Source organism: Musca domestica, unplaced genomic scaffold (assembly GCF_030504385.1).
Source record: "Musca domestica strain aabys unplaced genomic scaffold, Musca_domestica.polishedcontigs.V.1.1 12, whole genome shotgun sequence".
Taxonomy (NCBI): domain Eukaryota; kingdom Metazoa; phylum Arthropoda; class Insecta; order Diptera; family Muscidae; genus Musca; species Musca domestica.
Window position 1 is genome coordinate 9407209 of NW_026712155.1, and position 22873 is coordinate 9430081.

At 34.8% G+C, this 22873-nt stretch overlaps 2 protein-coding genes across 2 annotated transcripts; both read left to right on the top strand.

Annotated features, from left to right (window-relative positions):
* Window positions 1-7917: 7917 nt before the first annotated feature.
* Window positions 7918-10077, top strand: LOC101893458 (UDP-glycosyltransferase UGT5-like). The gene is made up of 2 exons (XM_059132288.1): window positions 7918-8315; window positions 8763-10077. The coding sequence occupies exons 1-2, from the start codon at window positions 8081-8083 to the stop codon at window positions 10061-10063; spliced, it is 1536 nt and encodes a 511-aa protein (XP_058988271.1). The 5' UTR covers window positions 7918-8080; the 3' UTR covers window positions 10064-10077.
* A 10689-nt stretch (window positions 10078-20766) lies between these two features.
* Window positions 20767-22473, top strand: LOC101893291 (UDP-glucosyltransferase 2-like). Its single transcript, XM_011292528.3, has 2 exons — window positions 20767-21087; window positions 21159-22473. The coding sequence occupies exons 1-2, from the start codon at window positions 20835-20837 to the stop codon at window positions 22463-22465; spliced, it is 1560 nt and encodes a 519-aa protein (XP_011290830.2). The 5' UTR covers window positions 20767-20834; the 3' UTR covers window positions 22466-22473.
* The last annotated feature ends 400 nt before the right edge of the window (window positions 22474-22873 follow it).

The following is a 22873-nucleotide window of genomic DNA, read 5'->3' on the forward strand; positions in this document are numbered from 1 at the left end:
TCTGTTGAATGTAAATTTCAACTATTTCAGACCGCTCTTGTGGCGTGTATTGGTTCATGGTAAAAATCAGCTTGGACTGACGCTTCAAACGCGGTATGTCAATAAGCGATGTGACATCTCTGTCAAAAGTTATGGCGTTGCCAGATGGGTCCGTCGAATATGGGCAACCCTGTACATACAATCATTATTTGATCATTTTTTATACCCTCCGCCATAGTATGGAGGGTATATTAAGTTTGTCATTGCGTTTGTAACATCTCGAAATATACATTTTAGACCCTTGATTAGTTTTGCAAAATGGTCAGGCTTAATCCCTTTATTGTTGTTTTTATAATAAAAAACAACGTTTGTTTATTAGTGGAGAACGATGGTAATGTTTACCAGGGGGTAAGGCAGGGAATACCTAGGTTTCGGAAAAAGCCACCAATTCTCATCAGATAGCGACATTATTTACCGGAATTGTTTCAATTTTGGTATTTGATGTTCGTAATGGATACTACAACATATGACAGGATATTGTCTGTGCAGGCCCACGACTTCGTATAGCCCCCATATAACGGTACCTCCCAATATTCGGTATTTTAATGATGTTAGCAACATTATTTACCGGAATTGTTTCAAATTTGGTATTTCAGCATAAGATAGAAAATTGTCTGTGAAGGCCCACGACTTCGTATAGCCCCCATATAACGGTATCTCCCGATATTCGGCATTTTATTGATGTTAGCGACATTATTCACCGGAATTGTTTCAATTTTGGTATTTGATGTTCGTAATGGATACTACAACATATGACAGAAAATTGTCTGTGCAGATCCACGTCTTCGTATACCCCCATATAACGGTACCTCCCGAGATTAGGTATTTTAATGATGTTAGCGACATTATTTACCGGAATTGTTTCAAATTTGGTATTTCAGCTGTGCAGGTCCATCTTGCTGTTTAGACCCTAATATTGCGGCTACATTTGGTATTTTTAAGATTTTAACAGAATTTTTAACGGATTTAAATTTTTTTGTGAAAATTGCCAAATTCGTTCCAAATGGTGGAGGGTATTGAAAGTTCGTCCCGGCCTAACTTACAGCTGTTTTACTTGTTCTGTCGCAGACAGTGTTACGCATTAGGAACTTCAGATAAGGAATTTGAATTTTTTGTCCGGCATTTTGGTTTGTTGATCTGGCAACCATGAAATAACATTACATAACAAAATGTATGCCCGAAGGTATGCCATGTTTATACCCTACACCACAAGGTGGTCAGGGTATTATGTCTTTGTGCATTTGTTTGTAACAGGCAGAAGGAAACGAGATAGACCCATAGTTCATTTTGATGATCTGCATAGAATCACATTCTGAGTCGATTTATGCATGTCCGTCCGTCCGTCTGTCCATTTATTTTTGTAAACAAAGTACAGTTCGCATTTATTGCCCTATTTAGATGAAATTTTGCACAAATCATTTGTTTGGCCCAAGGACGAACCCTATTGAAATTGGAGATAATCGGTCAAAATTTAGATATAGCTCCTATATATATCTTCGTCCGATTTGCCTTTTATTGTGCACCAAACGTGTAATATCAGTCCGAATAGTATGGAATTTCGCACGTACGATCAGATTGGACCTGAAAATAAGTATGTCAAATTTGATCGAAATCGGTTCAAATATAGCTATATCTCCCATATATATTGTTCATCCGATTTGTTATTTTTGTCCTCCGCAGCCGTAATATTCACCCTGTAACAACAATATTTGGGGAAATATATCAAATACGGCTCAGAAATACATTTGCTAAATTTTATCGAGATCGGTTCAGATTTTGATATAGCTCCCATATATAATTTCGCCCGATTTAGCTTTGATTGTGCACCAAACGTCTAATATTTGCCCAAATGGGCTGAAATTTTGGCACTTACGACCGAATTGAGTCTAGAAGCTAGTATGCCAAATTTGGTGAAGATCAGTTCAGATATAGCTATAGCTCCCATATAGACTGGTCATCCGATTTGTTATATTTGTTACCCACAGCCGTAATATGCACTCCGTAACAACGATATTCAGGAAATATATCAAATACAGCTCAGTAATATCTTTGCCAAATTTTATCGAGATCGGTTCCGATTTGGATACAGCTCCCATATATATTTTTATCCGATTGCAAATTAATTGTGCACCAAATGGGCAATACAATTCCGAATTTAAAAGATACAAATGCTTCGGCATATTTAGTCCTTTGAATTTTAAATTATAATTATAATCATAGCGTGTATGATTGAATTCTCCCATAAAAACTTTTAATTGTTATGCGCAGCTCTACTAAATTAGCAAAGTGGTGTAGGGTATCATAAAATCGGCACCGCTCGACTTTAAGACTTTCTTTACTGGTTTTTGTAATATTTTTCACCTTACAACACAGGTTGGGGTTATTATTTATATACAGATTGCAATTATCGCTAGATCCTCACGAAAGTTTCACAAGGGTAGGGTTGGGCTCAGAATGGCTAGGCCTATTGTTTTCAAAGATGTCCGCAATATATTAGGGGGTTGAAATGGACCAACAACTAAAAATTTTTCTGATTTTGCAGCCGTTATAAAGGTCACAAATAGAAATCAAAGGACACGAAATCAGCTCAGACACAATTGAAGCCAATCGACACGCCTGAGAAGAGAGTTAAGTACGGGGAAGAATTCTAGCATTTTGGATGACCCTTGGATTATATGAAGCTATAAAATTGACCGCAGCAACTTACAGCACGACGTAAATATTGGCCAAATGTCCCTGGTCAGAAAGCTAAAGATAATATCTGGACATAATTCCAAGTTTCATACGAAATCTTCCAAAATGAATTTGGACATAAGGGAGTTTCCAACATATTGTAGTGTTGTAGGGTATCATATGGTCGGCCTCGGACGACTATAGCCTTTGCTTACTTGTTTTATTATGCGGTAATATGTTCCTTGCTTCAAAATTTGTTATTTTTGTCCTCCGCAGCCGTAATATTCACCCTGTAACAACAATATTTGGGGAAATATATCAAATACGGCTCAGAAATACATTTGCTAAATTTTATCGAGATCGGTTCAGATTTTGATATAGCTCCCATATATAATTTCGCCCGATTTAGCTTTGATTGTGCACCAAACGTCTAATATTTGCCCAAATGGGCTGAAATTTTGGCACTTACGACCGAATTGAGTCTAGAAGCTAGTATGCCAAATTTGGTGAAGATCAGTTCAGATATAGCTATAGCTCCCATATAGACTGGTCATCCGATTTGTTATATTTGTTACCCACAGCCGTAATATGCACTCCGTAACAACGATATTCAGGAAATATATCAAATACAGCTCAGTAATATCTTTGCCAAATTTTATCGAGATCGGTTCCGATTTGGATACAGCTCCCATATATATTTTTATCCGATTGCAAATTAATTGTGCACCAAATGGGCAATACAATTCCGAATTTAAAAGATACAAATGCTTCGGCATATTTAGTCCTTTGAATTTTAAATTATAATTATAATCATAGCGTGTATGATTGAATTCTCCCATAAAAACTTTTAATTGTTATGCGCAGCTCTACTAAATTAGCAAAGTGGTGTAGGGTATCATAAAATCGGCACCGCTCGACTTTAAGACTTTCTTTACTGGTTTTTGTAATATTTTTCACCTTACAACACAGGTTGGGGTTATTATTTATATACAGATTGCAATTATCGCTAGATCCTCACGAAAGTTTCACAAGGGTAGGGTTGGGCTCAGAATGGCTAGGCCTATTGTTTTCAAAGATGTCCGCAATATATTAGGGGGTTGAAATGGACCAACAACTAAAAATTTTTCTGATTTTGCAGCCGTTATAAAGGTCACAAATAGAAATCAAAGGACACGAAATCAGCTCAGACACAATTGAAGCCAATCGACACGCCTGAGAAGAGAGTTAAGTACGGGGAAGAATTCTAGCATTTTGGATGACCCTTGGATTATATGAAGCTATAAAATTGACCGCAGCAACTTACAGCACGACGTAAATATTGGCCAAATGTCCCTGGTCAGAAAGCTAAAGATAATATCTGGACATAATTCCAAGTTTCATACGAAATCTTCCAAAATGAATTTGGACATAAGGGAGTTTCCAACATATTGTAGTGTTGTAGGGTATCATATGGTCGGCCTCGGACGACTATAGCCTTTGCTTACTTGTTTTATTATGCGGTAATATGTTCCTTGCTTCAAAAGCCTTAAATCCCCATTTGTATTTGAACTACTTTTATAACGATTATTTTTAAATTAGCCATTGAATTGTTTTTTGCGTTTTTTTTTTATTTTTAATTTATGTTTTTTTAGTTGAATTGAAGTTTAATTTATATATTTGAATTTATACAAAACAGAACATTTCCCCCTATAAACTGCTCATACACTGTAATAATAATAATAATAATAATAATAATAATAATAATAATAATAATAATAATAATAATAATAATAATAATAATAATAATAATAATAATAATAATAATAATAATAATAATAATAATAATAATAATAATAATAATAATAATAATAATAATATAATAATAATAATAATAATAATAATAATAATAATAATAATAATAATAATAATAATAATAATAATAATAATAATAATAATAATAATAATAATAATAATAATAATAATAATAATAATAATAATAATAATAATAATAATAATAATAATAATAATAATAATAATAATAATAATAATAATAATAATAATAATAATAATAATAATAATAATAATAATAATAATAATAATAATAATAATATAATAATAATAATAATAATAATAATAATAATAATAATAATAATAATAATAATAATAATAATAATAATAATAATAATAATAATAATAATAATAATAATAATAATAATAATAATAATAATAATAATAATAATAATAATAATAATAATAATAATAATAATAATAATAATAATAATAATAATAATAATACTAATAATAATAATAATAATAATAATAATAATAATAATAATAGTAATAATAATAATAATAATAATAATAATAATAATAATAATAATAATAATAATAAAATAATAATAATAATAATAAATAATAATAATAATAATAATAATAATAATAATAATAATAATAATAATAATAATAATAATAATAATAATAATAATAATAATAATAATAATAATAATAATAATAATAATAATAATAATAATAATAATAATAATAATAATAATAATAATAATAATAATAATAATAATAATAATAATAATAATAATAATAATAATAATAATAATAATAATAATAATAATAATAATAATAATAATATAATAATAATAACAATAATAATAATAATAATAATATTAGTTATAATAATAATAATAGCATTATGCATCAGTTAGCGCCAATAACTCATGAATGCTAACTGAAATTTCTCTGAGTGGACGTTCACTCTCTCGCACCAATTCACACGCATTTTTAGTTTTGAGCATGGTTGACTGAAAAATCATTCTCCTTTTATACACATTTTCTCTGCTTAAGACTACGGTAGCTTAAAAAGGTAGTACCGATCAGAGATGTAAATTTATTGTACTATTTTCATGGTTGCATTTTAATCGTTGAATTCAAATACTTCCAAAGATCAATTAAAACGTGACGTAATTAAAGTTAAATATGTACATAGTGGAATTCATTGTTGAAAATATAAAAGTAAAATAAAATAGTTTGTTTGCTTCGATCTAAGTTATACGGGGTGTGGGCAAATTAGTTAAAATTAAAATTAGAAATTAGTTAAAATGTCTGGTGAGGTTTTTTATGGCAGCGAAGAATCAGTATTTGTAGTAGTTGGAATGATTTGCAAAATATTGAATACACTACAAATGTGAAATGCACTGACGGCTACTAAAGCCTGTCAAAGGTAAACTAACGATATTAAGGTAAATTCATATATATTAATAACTTTTCGGAACAATTACATGAAAAAAAATTTTAGTACAATTCTGAAACGGTGCCCGAAATTTCAAATAAATTTTGAAATTGTACCTTTTTTGTGGGGTGGGAGCAACAGGAGATGACCGGTATGTCTCTTTTTCCCTCTACATAGGAGGAAAGTTTTGACCCATTATGAGGAGATTCCTCTCATGATCCATGCCCATTTCCTGGAATAAGTTTAGAACAAGTTCACATACAGCTAAGTTCGACGTGCCGAACTTTTAGTACCCTCCATCATTTGGAAGGACATTTTCCGGTCGTAAGCAGCTATAAATACGAAATTTAAAACAATTTCGATAAATAACGTCTCTAAAATCATCAAAATACGGAATATCGGGGGCTGCCGTTATATAGGGGCTATACGAAGACGTGAGCCTGCAAAAGGCAATTTTGCACCATGTAGTACCCATTACGAACTTCAAGTACGAAATTTGAAATAATTGCGGTGAATAATGTCGCAAAAATCATTAAAACAAGTAAAAAAGCTGTAAATTCGTTCGAGGCGAACTTTGAATACCCTCCATCATTTGGTACAGATTTGGCAATTTTCAAAAAAATTAAATCCATCAAAAATTCTGTTAAAATCTTAAAAAAAAATAAAATCATCTAAATACCGAATATAGGGAGGTACCATGGGGGTTATAAAACGTGGACCTGCACAGACAATTTTCTGGCATAATGTCGCTAAAATCATCAAAATACAGAATATCGGGTTATATGGGGGCTATACGAAGACGTGGACCTACATGGCCCATTTTCTGTCTTAGGCTGTAGTATCCGTTACGAATTTCAAATACCAAATTTGAAACAATTTCGGTGAGTAATGTCGCTAAAATCATCAAAATACCGAATATCGGGAGGTACCCTTATATGGGGGCTATACAAAGACGTGGACCTGCACAGACAATTTTCTGTCCTAGGCAGTAGTATCCGTTACGAATTTCAAATACCAAACTTGAAACAATTTCGGTGAGTAATGTCGCTAAAATCATCAAAATACCGAATATCGGGAGGTACCCTTATATGGGGGCTATACAAAGACGTGGACCTGCACAGACAGTTTTCTGTCTAAGGCTGTAGTATCCGTTACGAATTTCAAATACCAAGTTTGAAACAATTTCGGTGAATAATTTCGCTAAAATCATCAAAATACCGAATATCGGGATGTACCCTTATATGGGGGCTATACAAAGACGTGGACATGCACAGACAATTTTCTGTCCTAGGCTGTAGTATCCGTTACGAATTTCAAATATCAATTTTGAAACAATTCCGGTACATAATGTCGCTAAAATCATCAAAATACCGAATATCGGGAGGTACCCTTATGTGGGGGCTATAGGAAGGCGTTGACCTACATGGCCCATTTTCAATACCAAAAGTCCTGCAGACATGAAACATATTTGAGTAATTTTTTATCAACTTACTTCATTTCGTTCGGAAGCTAGAGTGATTTCCACAGACGGACGGACATCGTTAAAGCGACATAGAATTTTATTGCTGATCAAGAATATATATACTTTGTTGGGTCTAATATGTATATTTTGAGGTCTTACCAACGGAATGACAAACTTAATATACCCTCCATACCATGGTGGAGGGTATAAAAATCAAAGTTTGTTCGAAATTTTGGACATGCTTATATTTGCTTCATACTTAGGTGCTTTCAGGTGCTAAAATTTTATTTGATGTAATTACTTGAGTGTGTCAGTTCCTAAAATTTATTAATAATTGAATACACCTTAATAACGTTTGTTTACCCTTGACAGATTTTTGTGGCCGTCAGTGCATCTCACGTTTGTTGCGTCTTCAATATTTTGCAAATCATTCCAACTACTACAAATACTGATTCTGCGCTGCCATAAAATAAAAAAAAAACAGTCACCAGACATTTTAACCAATTTCTTGTTAAGGGCAGCACTGCCCACCCCCCCCATATAACTTAGATAAGATGTTTGTACAATTCTATTTAGATTTGATTACAATCAGCACAACGAGAATTCTCTGGGAATAAATCAGCGTTTATAAATACTACAAATGTCGTGAGAAAATAATTAGTTGTTCCGCAAACGTGTTTTGCAAAATGGGTTACAAATTTCTGATAAATCTACTCCTCCTATGGCCCATGGTGGATGGTGTGCGGATTTTGGCTATATTTCCTATACCAAGTCCTTCGCATTATATTTTGGTGCAGCCTTATTTGAAAATGTTGGCAGCACGAGGACATCAGGTCACTTCGATAAGTGGCTTTCCGCAAAAGGAAAATGTGACAAATTTTCGCGATGTGGCGGTGATGGAGGTGCATGACGATTATGAAGGTATGATCAAGTGTTTTAATAGCTTTGGAGTACAATTTTGGGCTACAGGATAATAAAATGGATTTTTCGGATTTTTTATTTCGTGTGGTATTTTTTGTTTATTTTTTTATCCCTAACCTAATAAAAGAGGACATAGTTAAAAAAGTATAATTTTATTAAAAATTCAGAATTTTTGTCCTGAGTGTAAAAAGTATTCAAGATATCAACAATTTGCTTTGTTCCAGAACTGCAGGAATGTAAAACATTTTACTTCGATAACCGATTTTCCCTTTATAATATCGAAAAAATACAAACCTTTTTTCCTTCAGGTTCTGGAACAGGGCAAATTTCGACTGAAATTTTCGAGTGAAAACTCAATAAATTCGTATCTTGATCTATGCCACTTATGAAGCGAATATAGAAGTTGCGAAAAGTATTTTCATTAAATTTTATTTTATTTTTTTCCAGTAATGCTTGCCGAATTCCAGCAGAACCTTGGCAAATGGGAAGAAATGTCATTTATATCGAATTATATGACTCGCCTGGTCGAAAGGGTCATGAAAAACGAACAAGTCCAGAATTTACTGAAATATGAACATTTCGATTTGGTTATTTTGGAGTCGGTCTATACCGATGCCCTCTACAGCTTTGCCAGACATTTTAATGTCCCCCTGATTGGCCTATCTTCCTTCGGGACAGATCCTGTAATCGATGAGCTTATTGGAAATATGTCACCCTTTTCCTATACCCCTTTGGTGACAATTGGCTATACGGATCGCATGACCTACCTGCAGAGGATACATAACGTAATTTATCAACTACTTGATTTGATCCACATACGATGGATCCACATTCCACGGCACCGGGAGTTACTGGCCAAATATATGCCTCACATCAAAGAAGATATCTGGGAGTTGAGAACAAATTTCTCTGTGATTCTACTCAACCAACATTTCTCGCTGAGCTTTCCCCGGCCATATGTACCCAACATGGTGGAGGTGGGTGGCCTGCAGCTGTATCACAAACCCCAATCATTGCCACGGGATATAGAGAAATTCATTAACTCCTCCACAGCAGATGTAATCTACTTCTCCATGGGTTCAAATGTGAAATCTAAAGATTTCCCACCCGAACGTCTGCAAATGATCATAAATATTTTCAAAAAGCTGCCCTACAAAATTTTGTGGAAATTTGAAACCGATCAATTGCCGGGTAAACCCGATAATGTCTTCATTAAACCCTGGTTTCCACAACCCGACATTTTGGCCCATCCTCGGGTCAAACTCTTTATATCACATGGTGGCCTTTTGAGCACCTCCGAGGCTGTATATCATGGCAAACCCATTTTGGGCATACCAGTATTTTACGATCAAATGAAGAACATCAATCGAGCCAAGGAAGCGGGATTTGCTTTGTCTCTAGATTTTTACAGCTTATCCGGAGAACAATTTGAGGCGAGCATTTGGGAAATGATGAGCAATGCCAAATATTTCCAAAAAGCCCAAGAAACATCTCGCATATATCATGATCAACCGATGAAGCCTCTGGACTTGGCAATATTTTGGACGGAATATGTTCTAAGACACAACGGGGCGAGGCATTTACAAAACCAGGCCCAGAAAATGAATTTTCTACAGAAACACAGCATCGACACGGTGGGAGTTTTAATAGTTGTGGCGGTTGGTTTTGTGGTGGGACTGGTTATATTAGCCTCTAAGTTATTGAAAATAGTTTTAAGTCAACAAGTTATTAAAGAAAAAATAAATTGAAAATTAGTTAATTAAAAAAAGTGAAATATTGAATTGATTATGACTGGGCACAACTTTTTATTCCTCCACCATGACGAAACTTAAATTAATAAATAAATTAGTTATAGACAAATCGATCTACTTCAAAATTCCAAATATTTTGGGTTTCTTCAAGCATAGCTCCAGAACATTTAAAATAGTGAAAAATGCAGTTAGAAAATGTGGCTGGGACCTTCAAAATACCAATAATTGTAATATGGAGGGTGTTATATATCCGATATACAGACAGGCGGGCAGAAAGACAGAGATCGCTACATCGACTTAGATCCACAATATATTTACTTTGTAGGGTACATCACGAGTATTTCGAGGAGTTATAAACAGAATGACAAAGTTAATAAACCCTTCTTAGAATGGTGGAGGGTATAGAAAACATCTGAAGAATATCTTCCAAAGAGCATCTGCCTCCTTAAAATACCTCTTAAATGTCCAGCTTCGATATATGAGCATTAAAAAGTAAAAAAGCTGTAAATTTGGCCGGGACGAACTTTGAATACCCTCCACCATTTGGAACAAATTTGGCAATTCTCAAAAACAATAAAATCCGTTAAAAATTCTGTTAAAATATTAAAAATGCCGAATTTAGCTATTATATTAGGGTCTATACGACGACATGAACCTGTGTAGGTAACATTTGTCATGAGCCATTAAAATATTCAAATGCGAAACTTAAAAAATATCGGTTATAATGTCGATAAAATCAAAATATCAAATATCGGGATGTAACGTTATATGGGGGCTATGCGAAGACGTGGACCTGTACAGACAATTTTCTGTCTTAGGCTGTAGTATCCATTACGAACTTCAAATATCAAATGTGAAACTATTTCGGTTAATAATGTTGCTAAGATCATCAAAACACCGAATATCGGGAGGTATCGTTATATGGGGGCTATAACAAACCGTGGTCCTACATGGCCCATTTTCAATACCAAAAGTCCTGCAGACATAATATACATTTGAGCAAAATTTTATCAATATACTTCAATTTGTTCGGAAGCTAGGGTGATTTACAAAGGCGGACAGACGGACGGGCATCGCTAAATCGACATAGAATTTTATGCTGATCAAGAATAAATATACTTTGTGGGATCTAAAATGTGTATTTCGAGGTGTTACAAACGGAATGACAAACTTAATATACCCTCCATACTATGGTGGAGGGTATAAAAAGCATACCTTTTTAAAGAAGACCTGCATATGAAAAGAGGTGTTGATGATCTTCTGTTAATAGGAGAACTGATCTTATTTTTATAGAAGAGCTTTTAAAGGTCTTCTTTTATACACGAGCTTTTAAGGGCTCTTAGAAGTTTTCTGTGTAAAGAAAAGCTCTGAAGGTCGTCTGTGTATGGAAGAGCTTTTTTCGTTGTTTTGTATATAGAAGAGCTTTTACGTGCATTCTGGCTGTGGATAAAGTTTGTCAATAGAAAAGAGCTTTAAACTCTTTTTCTATAGAAAATCTTCTGTCAATAATACAGCTTTTAAATATCTTATGTCTATAGATAAGATTTTGAAAGTCCCATGTCTATGGAAAAGCTTTTAGGTATCTTCTAAGAGTTTTCAGTCTACAGATGAGCTTTGAAAGGTATTATGTCTCTTGAAGACATAAGAAGAAGGGGTTTTTATGGTTTTCTGTCTATCTACGTCCCCCTGACAGGCATTTTGTGAATAAAAGAGCATTTATTTATCAAATATCTATAAAAGAGCTTTTAAAGCTCTTCTGTTTATTGCAGGGCATTTAAACGTCGTCTACTTATAAACCAAATTTAAAATGTTTTATATTTTCAGAAGATATTATGAATATCTTCTATCTGAAGAAGAGTCTTTGAAGGTTTTCTGCCTATAACAAAAGCTTTTAAATATATTATAGCTATAGAAGAGTCTTTACTGATCATCTGTATACAGAAGACATAGAAAATGTTTATAGAAGAGCCTTTAAAGATCTTCGATCTGTAGAAGAGCTTTTAAAGGGTTTCTTCCAAAGAAGAGCATTTAAAAATAGATTCTAAATATTTTATGTTATGTCCACAGGAAAGCTGTTTAATGCCTAATGTTTATAGAAGAGCTATTAAAGATCAATAAAAAAGCTTTCAAAGACATTTTCTCCACATGAGAGCTTTTAATGATTTTCTGTGTATATTGCATACGTTCATAGAAGAGGAGATCTTTTATAGACTTCTTCTGAAGATATTCTATTTAGAATAATTACCTAAGGCATTCAGCCTTTGGATGACCTCAAAATGTCTTCATCCTCTATAATATCTTCTTTCTATAGGAGACTTACCTACGATTCTAAGTACGGTTTCTACTTTCTATACAAATCTGCTAAGAGGGTTGATTTTAGAATACCATAAGATTTAAAGGTCCTCTGTCAATTGCCAAACTTTAAAAGTTTTTCTGCCAGAAGTATACATTATGGAAGGACATGAAAAAGCATTCCGGAAGGACATGAAAAAGCATTCCGTTCAATAAACGACATTTAAATACATTGTATTCTCAATCCGAGTTATAGGCAACTATGTATGTTATCAAATTAAAATTTGATTTCTAAAATCGACTAAAATAGACTATATTTCCTTATCTCTATTAACTCTCCAAGTTTACTGCCTTTCATCCGATTTCTTACAAAAAATGCTATTATGTAATTTGTTGAATAAAATTCCCTCCTCAGGAGGTCTATCTTTGTTATTCGCCCCGTCATTCACATGTGAAATATAAGTGGTCATATCAAACAAACAAACTATTTTCACATTTTTTTTTTTTTTTGTTTTTCATGACTCTGCACAAAATCAGAAATGTCTGCCCTGCCCATTCAAAATAAACGTGCAAATATTTGTAAACATTTCTAATTTTTTTTATATGCGAATGAAATCCGTTTATTGAGGCAATTGAAAAATACTACGGTCGTAAATGTCAGAATGTAGATAGTAGCAGATAAATTATCTGCTACTATTGCTATTAACCCATGTAGGGGGGAGTTGGGAGAACATTTTGAAATACAGTGTGAGATAAAACAACTGCAGCAAAGTCAAGCCCCTTAATTTTTTAAATTTTATTGAATGAGAGCAAAAAATGTCGGAAATAGCATCAAATTTTAAAAAAAGTTTAGATTTGTTCGAATTGGTCATCTTTGCCATGAATTATGGCCTTCAAACGGCCAATGAAACCGTCACACGCTGCCTGAATGTTGCTCTGCGGTATTTTGGTCCATTCCCGGCGAAGCGCTTGCTTGAGGTGATCGACACTTTGGTATTTTTTTTAGTGCCAACCTTGCTTTCCAAAATACTCCAGACACAATAGTTCAAAGGATTCGTATCCGGAGATTTTGGTGGCCATTGTGCGCTGGAAATGAAGCGAGGAACCTCATTTTATAACCATTCTTGGGTGGCGCGTGCTGAGTGCGATGGTGCTGAGTCCTATTGGAATGTCCAAGGTCTGCAGCCAAAATATTTGTGTGCCCATGTGCGTGCCTACACCCTCCAGAATATTTTCGCGATAATATTCGGTATTTATTCTGATGCCACGGTCGATTAATATGAGCGGAGAGCGACCATCGGCTGTTATGGCGGCCCGCAGCATCACCATGGCCGGATTGAGGCTTAAGTTCTCTTTGGCAAGCGCTATCATTTTGTTTGTTTACAAACTACTGGACAACGAACGTTTTCTCATCGAAGAGAACCAAATTCGCAGTTCACCACTTACGGTCAAGCGAAGCAACTCTTTAGCTCTTTTGAGTTTATTTTCTTTCTTTTGCGATATAAGTTCTTGCACTTTTTATAGCCTCCACCATAGTATGGAGGGTATATTAAGTTTGTCATTCCGTTTGTAAGACCTCGAAATATACATTTTAGACCCCATGAAATTTTACTCAAATGTGTAATATGTCTGCAGGACTTTTGGTATTGAAAATGGGCCATGTAGGTCCACGTCTTCGAATAGCCCCCATATAACGGTATCTTCCGATATGCGGTATTATGTTGATTCTAGCGACATGTTTTATCGGAATTGTTTCAAAATTAGTATTTAAAGTTCGTAACAGATGCTACGGCTTAAGACAGAAAATGGGCCATATAGGTCCATGTCCATATATAGCCTCCATATAACGGTACCTCCCGATATTCGGTATTTTGATGATTTTAGCGACATTATTTGCCGGAATTGTTTCAAATTGCGCATTTGAAGTTCGTAATGGATATTACAGCCTATGACAGAAAACTGTGTGTGCAGATCCACGTTTTATAACCACCATGGTACCTCCATATATTCCGTATTTTGATGATTTTAGCTACATTATAAACAGATAGATAGACCCTAATATAATATCTACATTCGGTATTTAAACTTCTAACAGAAGTTTTAACGGATTTTATTGTTTTTGAGAATTGCCAAATTCGTTCCAAATGGTGGAGGGTATTAAAAGTTCGGCCCGGCCGAAATTACAGCTTTTTTACTTGTTTGAATTTCAATGGCTTTACCCCGAGCTCATTTTTCAATATTTGCCGAATGGCAAATTGCGATATGTTCAGCTCACGAGCCATTTTTCAGCCACTGCGACGCGGGCCTGGATCAAGTAATTTCTTTACTTTTCGAACCATTTCTGCTGATGTTGCTGTTTTCTTCCGTTCACTTCCTGGACGTCGGGCTACGCTACCAGTATCACGGTAACGAGCGATGGTGGGAGACACAAAATATTTATTCACATTTAAACGCTGGCATGCTCTAACGATAGCCACTTGTGATTTTCCAGCCAAATATAAAGAAATCACACTATCACGCTTGAATTCCATCACGAATAACTTTTTTTCTGGAAATTTCTCGCCAACACGCTTTTGTATGCTTGTAAGCAATATAATCAGCTGCCACAATTTTTATTTTTAAAAGACATCTGAAGGTGTCTATAGGTCTTCTACGAAAGGCATTTAGTCTACGGAAGCCTTTGCAATCGTCTTTGTCCCATATAATGTCTTCTCTTTATAGGAGACTTTTACGATTCCTACTTTCTAGACACAACTGCAAATTAGAATGACCACCTGCTGATGAAAGACCGTCCATGAGCGATTCCTAATACGATGATCGTTAAAAATCGTCCATCCATGGCTTAAAAAATGGACGAGATAAAAATGTGTAACATTTAGCATATACATAAAATAGAATTTATCTATGATCTACATCCATTTTCAACCTATCACCTCCTATCTTCAATCCTATCCAAATAGATATTAGAACCATATCATGGCTGTTTACCTACCCATATTAAAGTTTTTTTTTTTAATGATCTGTTTGTCATATCTTTTTGGGGGTCGTGTCATTATCTTCACACATGTTCGTTACTAACCGACAAACAAACAACGTTCGTTTTGTTTACTTATGCGTGCTGTAGATAAAGTTGTTTAACGTAGATTATCTTGAATACAAGCAACCAAAACGAATTAAAAGATTTAGAAAATATTATCAGAAAATTTTATAAATGTTGACACTAGTTAAAATTTGGCAGGCATACCGACAGATAAGTCCAGGTATACCGACATAAAAGTTTGACCTACATTTCCCAACTTTTCGCTAGATTTGATGTTAGTCAAAATGATGCAATGCGAAAAGTTTGAAGGGTCATGGCAAATTATTTCGAATTTTTAGGATTTTTTTATACCCTACAACACTATGTGTTGGGGGTATTATAAGTTTGATTGGGCCAAAAATTATGTAACACCACGAAATATTGATTTCCCACATAGGAAAGTATATATGGAACTTCCTAGCTCGCCGAGCTGAGTCGATCTAGCTATGTATGTCCGTCCGTCCGTCTGTCCGTCTGTCCGTCTGTCCATGTTAATTTGTAATCACTCTACAGGTCGCAATTATGGCCCGATCTTCACGAAATTTAGAATGGAGGTGGGGCTAGGGTCAGAATAGAACCCTATTTCTTTTGGAGATGATCGCCAAATGTTTAGGGGTTGAAATGGACCAAATACTGAAAAAATGTCGGATTTTGCAGTAGCTATACAGGTCGCAATTATAGACCAATCGACGCGGAATTTCGCATGTTGATAGAGTTTAGGGCGGGGAAGAAGCCTACCAATTTGGGTGGTCATCGAATAATATTTAGCGGGTAAAATAGGCCATATCGTTTTTGTTGAAAAAATTCAAAATTTTTCATAAAACCGCGAATATTTTAAATCCCGGCGAAATCACAAAGCCATGACAAGGTTACTTCTGATCTTTACATTCATGTTAACATCCAACAAATTGGATATATAGTAAAATATGTGCGATATATATGTCTATCAAAGAAGATATGCTTGAAAGATCTCTTATATGTCGAGAACGGCTGAACTGATTTCAACAGTTCTCATTAATTCAGAATGGCCTCTTGGCAGGAAAGAAAAAGCGTCTAAAAAAATCTCATAAAAATATCTCTCTAAAGATGAAAATATTGATTTTGTAAAATTTTCTCATATTTTTTTCAATTTTGTCATATTTTTGGCATATTTTCATTTTGAATTAAACATTTGGTAATATATCTACAGCTACCAAAACTAAGTAGTTAGAATATCAGGATATCATATACAGATCGCATTTATGGCCCGATCCTTACGAAATTTTGCATGGGGATAAGATGAGTGTCAGAATAGAAGCCTACTCTTTTTGGAGATGATCGCCATATATTTAGGGGTTGAAATGGACCAAAAAACTGCAAAATTGTCAGCAGGTCGTAATTATCGCCCGATCTTCACGCACATTTGAATGGGGGTTACCGCACATTGCAAAAGCCAAGCAGTTTCTAATGGTCATCCAAAAATATTCATATGTGTTAAATAGTTTGCCAACTTTTGTAGACAAAATACGAAAATGTCCATTACAGAGACTTTTTGGAGAATTCACAAATTTCACGAGAATTCTTCACGTTGAAGAATATAGTCAAATGTCTGTATCTCATATAGATGCGTTTCAGTCAAAAACCAATAATAAATGTTAATATTTTGCCACTTCTGAGAGATTATAGGTCTTTGGGAAATATTGGTTCCAGATCTAGGAAGACCATTTACGTGCAACATCTACCAATAAATTGGAAATGAGCAAATTAGTTTAAGTTGTTATTTTTCGAAAATTAGAGAACGAAACCTGATGGTTTTCTTTAATTTTTTGTCACAATATCTTGTGGAATTCTGTCGAGCATTTCGCCTATGTAAACTGTATGGTTTATTATAGTGTTGTAGGGTATTCAACGGTCGGCCCCGCTCGACTGTAGCCTTTGCTTACTTGTTTTATTTTAGATTTAATGCAGTCTAATTGAGACATGCTAAGGAGGAAATGGGAAATTATTATCACATTTTATTAGAGTTGTTATTATTATTATTATTATTATTATTATTATTATTATTATTATTATTATTATTATTATTATTATTATTATTATTATTATTATTTACCAAGATCGCTCCGGACCTAAGTGTTTTATAACAAGTCAAAAATGATCAGTCGGTTTTCGCCGACAGATGTATACCCTCAGCCAATGTTCGCGGGGGTACCAGAAAAAATTGGTCCGATATCTACGAAATTTATAGCAGATCTTGTATTGATGGAAATATTCAGATGTACCAGGTCTGAATGCAATCGGATATTAATTTCGCGTTTTATGAGCTTCATGGATATTCAAATTTTTAAGTCTTTGTGGGGGAGTTACGAGAAGGAGTGAAGTGATATATACCATCTTCACAGCCGATCTTGTGTTAGTAGGAATAATGGGATATGTGAAATATGAAGAGAATCGGATGCTATCGGTATCAGAAGGAATGGATCGATCTCTAACATCTTTATAACAGATTTTGTGTTGATGGATATATTGAGATGTACTAAGTCTGAATGGAATTGGTTGTTCTTTTTGCGTTTATGAGTTTCATGGATACTCCAAATTTTGACCTTTTGTGGGAACTACCAGAAGAAGTTGGCCGATACATTCCATTTTAACATCAGACCTTGTGCTAGTAAAAAAAATTAGGCTGTGTGAAATTTGAAGACAATCAGACTCTTACATCACATTTTATGAGAGTTAAAACTATTCGAAATTTCGACCTTTTTTTGGGGGAGGTAGTTGATGGAGTGGACCGATATTGTATATTTTCGCACCTGACCTAGCACTGAGGCCAATATTACGGTTTGCAAAGTTGGAGTAATATCGGATTATCGTTTCTCCTTCTGTGCAGTAAAATATATATTTTTTAAATTTCGATCTTTTGTCGGGAAGGTACCAAAAGGAGTGAACCAATATTGCCCATATCCATATTATAATGTACCAAGTTTGGATCAAATCAGATACTCCCTTCGAGAGTTATCGTGCACACCAGACAGACAGACGTACAGACATCGCTAGATCGATTGCAAATGTACTGAAACGGATTTTGTCGAAATAGACCTAGGTTCTAAAACCATTATTTCGATGAAGTACGTTTTGGCCGTATCAAATGATATATATCCTCTTAGGGTATAATTATATATTCGTTCGAATTTTTAGTACTCGAAATGCACAATTTTCTGAGTTTGACAAAAAAATTTAATCAGACTTCCAAAGTTTTAATTTTTTTCTTTATCGGAGTAATAGGAAAAATTACACCCAAAATTCTTCAAAATTATTAATTTTTGAAATTTTCCGAGAACGGAATTTTTAAAACCACTGCATATATTCGTCCAAAACAATTTCCCCGACTCCATACATAAAACCTTGAAACCAATACAAATTTTCAACCAAGACTAAAATTAGTACCTTTTGTACTTTTCCAACAATTATAGTACACATTTCAAGAACTACCTTCATATATCAAACACAGACACTAACAGTGACATATATATCAAATTTATGGATTTCAACCCTGTTCCTTCACCCAATATTAGATTTTTGATTTTTTTTCAATTATAATGCAAATTTCCAAACCACCTCCATATCTCAATTCCAGGTACCAAAAGAGACGTCAATATCGATTTTGAGAATTCCAAATTTATTCCTTCATCCAATACCAAATTTAGTACCATTTTGTACTTTTCGGAAAATTATAGGACGCATTTCCAAACCACCGCCAAGTCATCTATAATTTAAAATTCAAATTTCAGAATTTTATCTCTATATCTTCACCCAATACCAAATATAGTACAATTCAGTACTTTTAGTCAATTATAGTAAATGTTTTCGAAACCACCTCCATATGTCTGGCCATATATATGATCAGCGGTCCTAATACCAAATTCCAGATTTCAAGTCCTATCTGTTCACCCAATACCAAATTGTACCAAATACAGTACTATTTAGTACTTTTTGTGAACTTGTAGTACAAATTTCCCAAGCAACCTCTTTATCACAAACCTACCACTGACAGGGAAACCAAATTCAAAAGTTACAAAACAAATCGAAGTTGTACCAAATTTAGTACTTTCGGTGTACATAAGTACAGATTTCGAAAACTTCCTCCATATCCCAATCCTATACTCCGCCAGTAATGTTAATTTCTAATTTCAAGATTCCAGTTCGTCATAAAATTCAAATTGCACTAAAATTTAGTACCCTTATGTACTTTTCGTATACAAGAGTACAGGGTTGCCCATATTCGACGGACCCATGTTTTTTTTTTGGGCCCATTCCAATCGACGAGGCTTGTCCGCAGGCAACATTCTTTGCGTCAATTGAATTTTGTACGGGAACAAATGCAAATCAATGCGAATAATCCGTTGTAAAGTGGACCGAGCCATGCCCAACTGCTGAGAACGGCGTTCTTGGGATGTTCTTGGGGACCTCTCAACACTGGCTCGTACGGCAGCGATATTCTCGGCCGATCGCCTTAGTCGACTTTTATATGGCCTCTTCGGATTAGAAAGAGCCTTACTAGTCGAAAATTTTTCGTATAAACGCTTAATGATGGGTCCGTCGGCAACCCTGTACACACTTCCAAAACTTCCTCCTTACATCGACTCCAATCCTGAACCTTGATTTACATTCCATTTTTTTTAGCTCTAAGCATTCATTTTTCGTACACTTATATTTCGAATTTCCAAAAACCCTTTGGTACATCTGTCATTCACTCCATCAGCCACCCTCATTCCAAATTTAAGAGTTCTAGCTCTACTGATTCCTCAAATATAAAGGGTACCATATTTAGCAATTTTTAATACTTTTCGCCCATGTTCTGGTACGAATTTCCAAAAACCCAGTCTTATCTGACCCCTTCGGACCAAGAGGGACCCTCGCCCAAAATTGAAAGATTCTATCTTCACCCTATTCGTTAAGTCAGTCACTCAATCAGTCAATTCTTTTACTCTCAGACATACTTTCATCTTTTCTGACCCCTTCGGACCAAGAGGGACCCTCGCCCAAAATTGAAAGATGCTATCTTCACCCTATTCGTCTAGGCTTTGATGAATCGTTAAGTCAATCACTCAATCAGTCATTCAGTCAATTCCTTTACTCTCAGCCATACCTTCATTTCGTACGTTTATCTGTCTATTCCGGCATCTGTACTCCTAGCGTACCCTAGCGTGTTAATATTTAGAATTCTTCCGGCGTTTTACAACAACAACATTATCACTTGTGATTACAGCAAACACACATCCAAAAAAAAAAAAAAAAAAAAAACAATCATTTCACTCTGCCTACTTTCCTAGGTTTAGATAATAGCAGTAACCGCTGCTTAGGTCAGTTTAGAAAATTACATCGCCCGGATAACATCAAATTATTAATAATTTTTTTGAAATGAAATTCGGAATAAATTTTCCTTACCTTCTTACATATTTTCTATTGAGTTCAAATGCTCTAACCGAAGCTGTGAAAATCCTTGCCCTGTTTCCATTTCCGGGTCCTTCACAATATATTTTGGTGCAGCCGTATTTGAAAATGTTGGCCTCCAGGGGGTATGAGGTGACATCGGTCAATGCATTTCCACAGAAACAGAAAGTGGAGAATTTTCGGGATATAACTGTAATGGAGGTGCATGATAACTATGCAGGTGAGAGAGCAGAGAGAGAGAGAGAGGCAAAGAGAGGAAGAAAGGAAGTTAATAATTATTTTTATTTTCAGACGTCATATCTGGCGCCCAAGTGGAACGCAACAAATGGGGTGAAATGACATTTCTGTCGGAATTTTTTATGAACATCACCGAAACGGTTTTGAAAAATCCGAAAGTTCAAAATCTGCTCAAAAATGAACATTTCGATTTGGTGATAATGGAAACGTTGCACACAGATGCCTGGTATAGCCTGGGTAGGCATTTTGGAGCGCCCATGATTGGCATATCTTCTTTCGGAACTGATCCCATAATTGATGAGCTAATGGGTAATATGTCACCATTCTCCTATACCCCCCTGGTGACAATTGGCTATACGGAACACATGTCGTACACTGAAAGACTGTGGAATACAATTTATCAATTAATGGAACTGCTGCATGTCCGTTGGGTTACCATACCTCTTCAGCGGCAATTAATGGCAAAATACATGCCCCACATCCAGGAAGATGTGTGGGAGTTGAGAACCAATTTTTCGCTGATGTTGTTGAATCAACATTTCTCCCTTAGCTATCCCCGGCCTTATGTGCCCAGTATGGTGGAGGTGGGTGGATTTCAGCTGCACTACAAACCCAACCCATTGCCACAGGATATACAAGAATTTTTGAATTCCTCCCAAGAGGATGTAATCTATTTCTCCATGGGTTCAAATGTCAAATCCAAAGATTTCCCACCCGAACGCCTGCAAATGATAAATGATATCTTCCGCAAACTGCCCTATAAAATTTTGTGGAAATTTGAAAATACCCATCTGCCAGGAAAACCTGCTAATGTGTTCATCAAACCCTGGTTTCCACAACCTGATGTGCTAGCCCATGCTCGAGTAAAGTTATTCATATCTCACGGCGGCCTCCTCAGTACCTCGGAGTCAGTGTATCATGGCAAACCCATGTTGGGCTTGCCGGTTTTCTATGATCAAACCATGAATATCAATAAAGCTAAACGGGCCGGCTTTGCTTTGTCAGTGGATTTTTATACACTTCCCAAGGAGGAATTCGAAAACACTATTTTGGAAATGATGAGAAATGCCAAATATTTTAAGAAAGCCAAAGAAATTTCCAGAATTTATCATGATCAACCTGTAAAGCCTTTGGACTTGGCTGTATTTTGGACGGAATATGTTCTGCGCCATCGGGGAGCACCACATTTACAGTCTCCCGCCCAAAAAATGAATTTCTTCAAGAAGCACAGCATTGACACGGTGGGTGTTTTAATTGCAGCTGTTGTGCTCAGTGGAATCTCTGTGGTTTTTATAATTTTAAGTGTTTTCAGATTTGTGTTTTCCAAGAAAACAGAAAAGCAAAAAAATAAATTAAATTAATAAATAAATATTTTTTTTACAACAAAAATCCGGAATTGTTTAGAAGGACTTTATTGTAGAAGGAATTCTATTTGATAAATGATACATCTCACTTTGCAAGACTTAAAAATTGGCTTCTATTAACAGAAGGATGTATGAAGCCATGCGGAAGGACTGTAGAAACACTTCTGTAGGTATTTTGAAAGGATAATTTATAATCGTCAAGGCAACTTATGAAGGCCCTTCGTCAACTGACAAACATTTGAGTTTTTCTACTCTCCACCATACATAGTATGGAGGTTATATTAAATTAGTCAATCCGTTTGTAACTCATCGAAATAATAATTTTAAACATGACAAAGTATATATAATCTTGATCAGCGTAAAATTCTGCAAGCAGGTCAAGTTCGGAGATGGGCTATATTCCGC

What these genes read in the sequence shown, in the direction of transcription:
- LOC101893291 (XM_011292528.3), top strand. Translation starts at nt 20,835, where the DNA reads ATGAAATTCGGAATAAATTTTCCTTACCTTCTTACATATTTTCTATTG. An exon ending in GGTGCATGATAACTATGCAG is followed by an intron (nt 21,088 to 21,158) that starts GTGAGAGAGCAG and finishes TTTTATTTTCAG; the next exon opens with ACGTCATATCTGGCGCCCAA.
- LOC101893458 (XM_059132288.1), top strand. Translation starts at nt 8,081, where the DNA reads ATGGGTTACAAATTTCTGATAAATCTACTCCTCCTATGGCCCATGGTG. An exon ending in GGTGCATGACGATTATGAAG is followed by an intron (nt 8,316 to 8,762) that starts GTATGATCAAGT and finishes ATTTTTTTCCAG; the next exon opens with TAATGCTTGCCGAATTCCAG.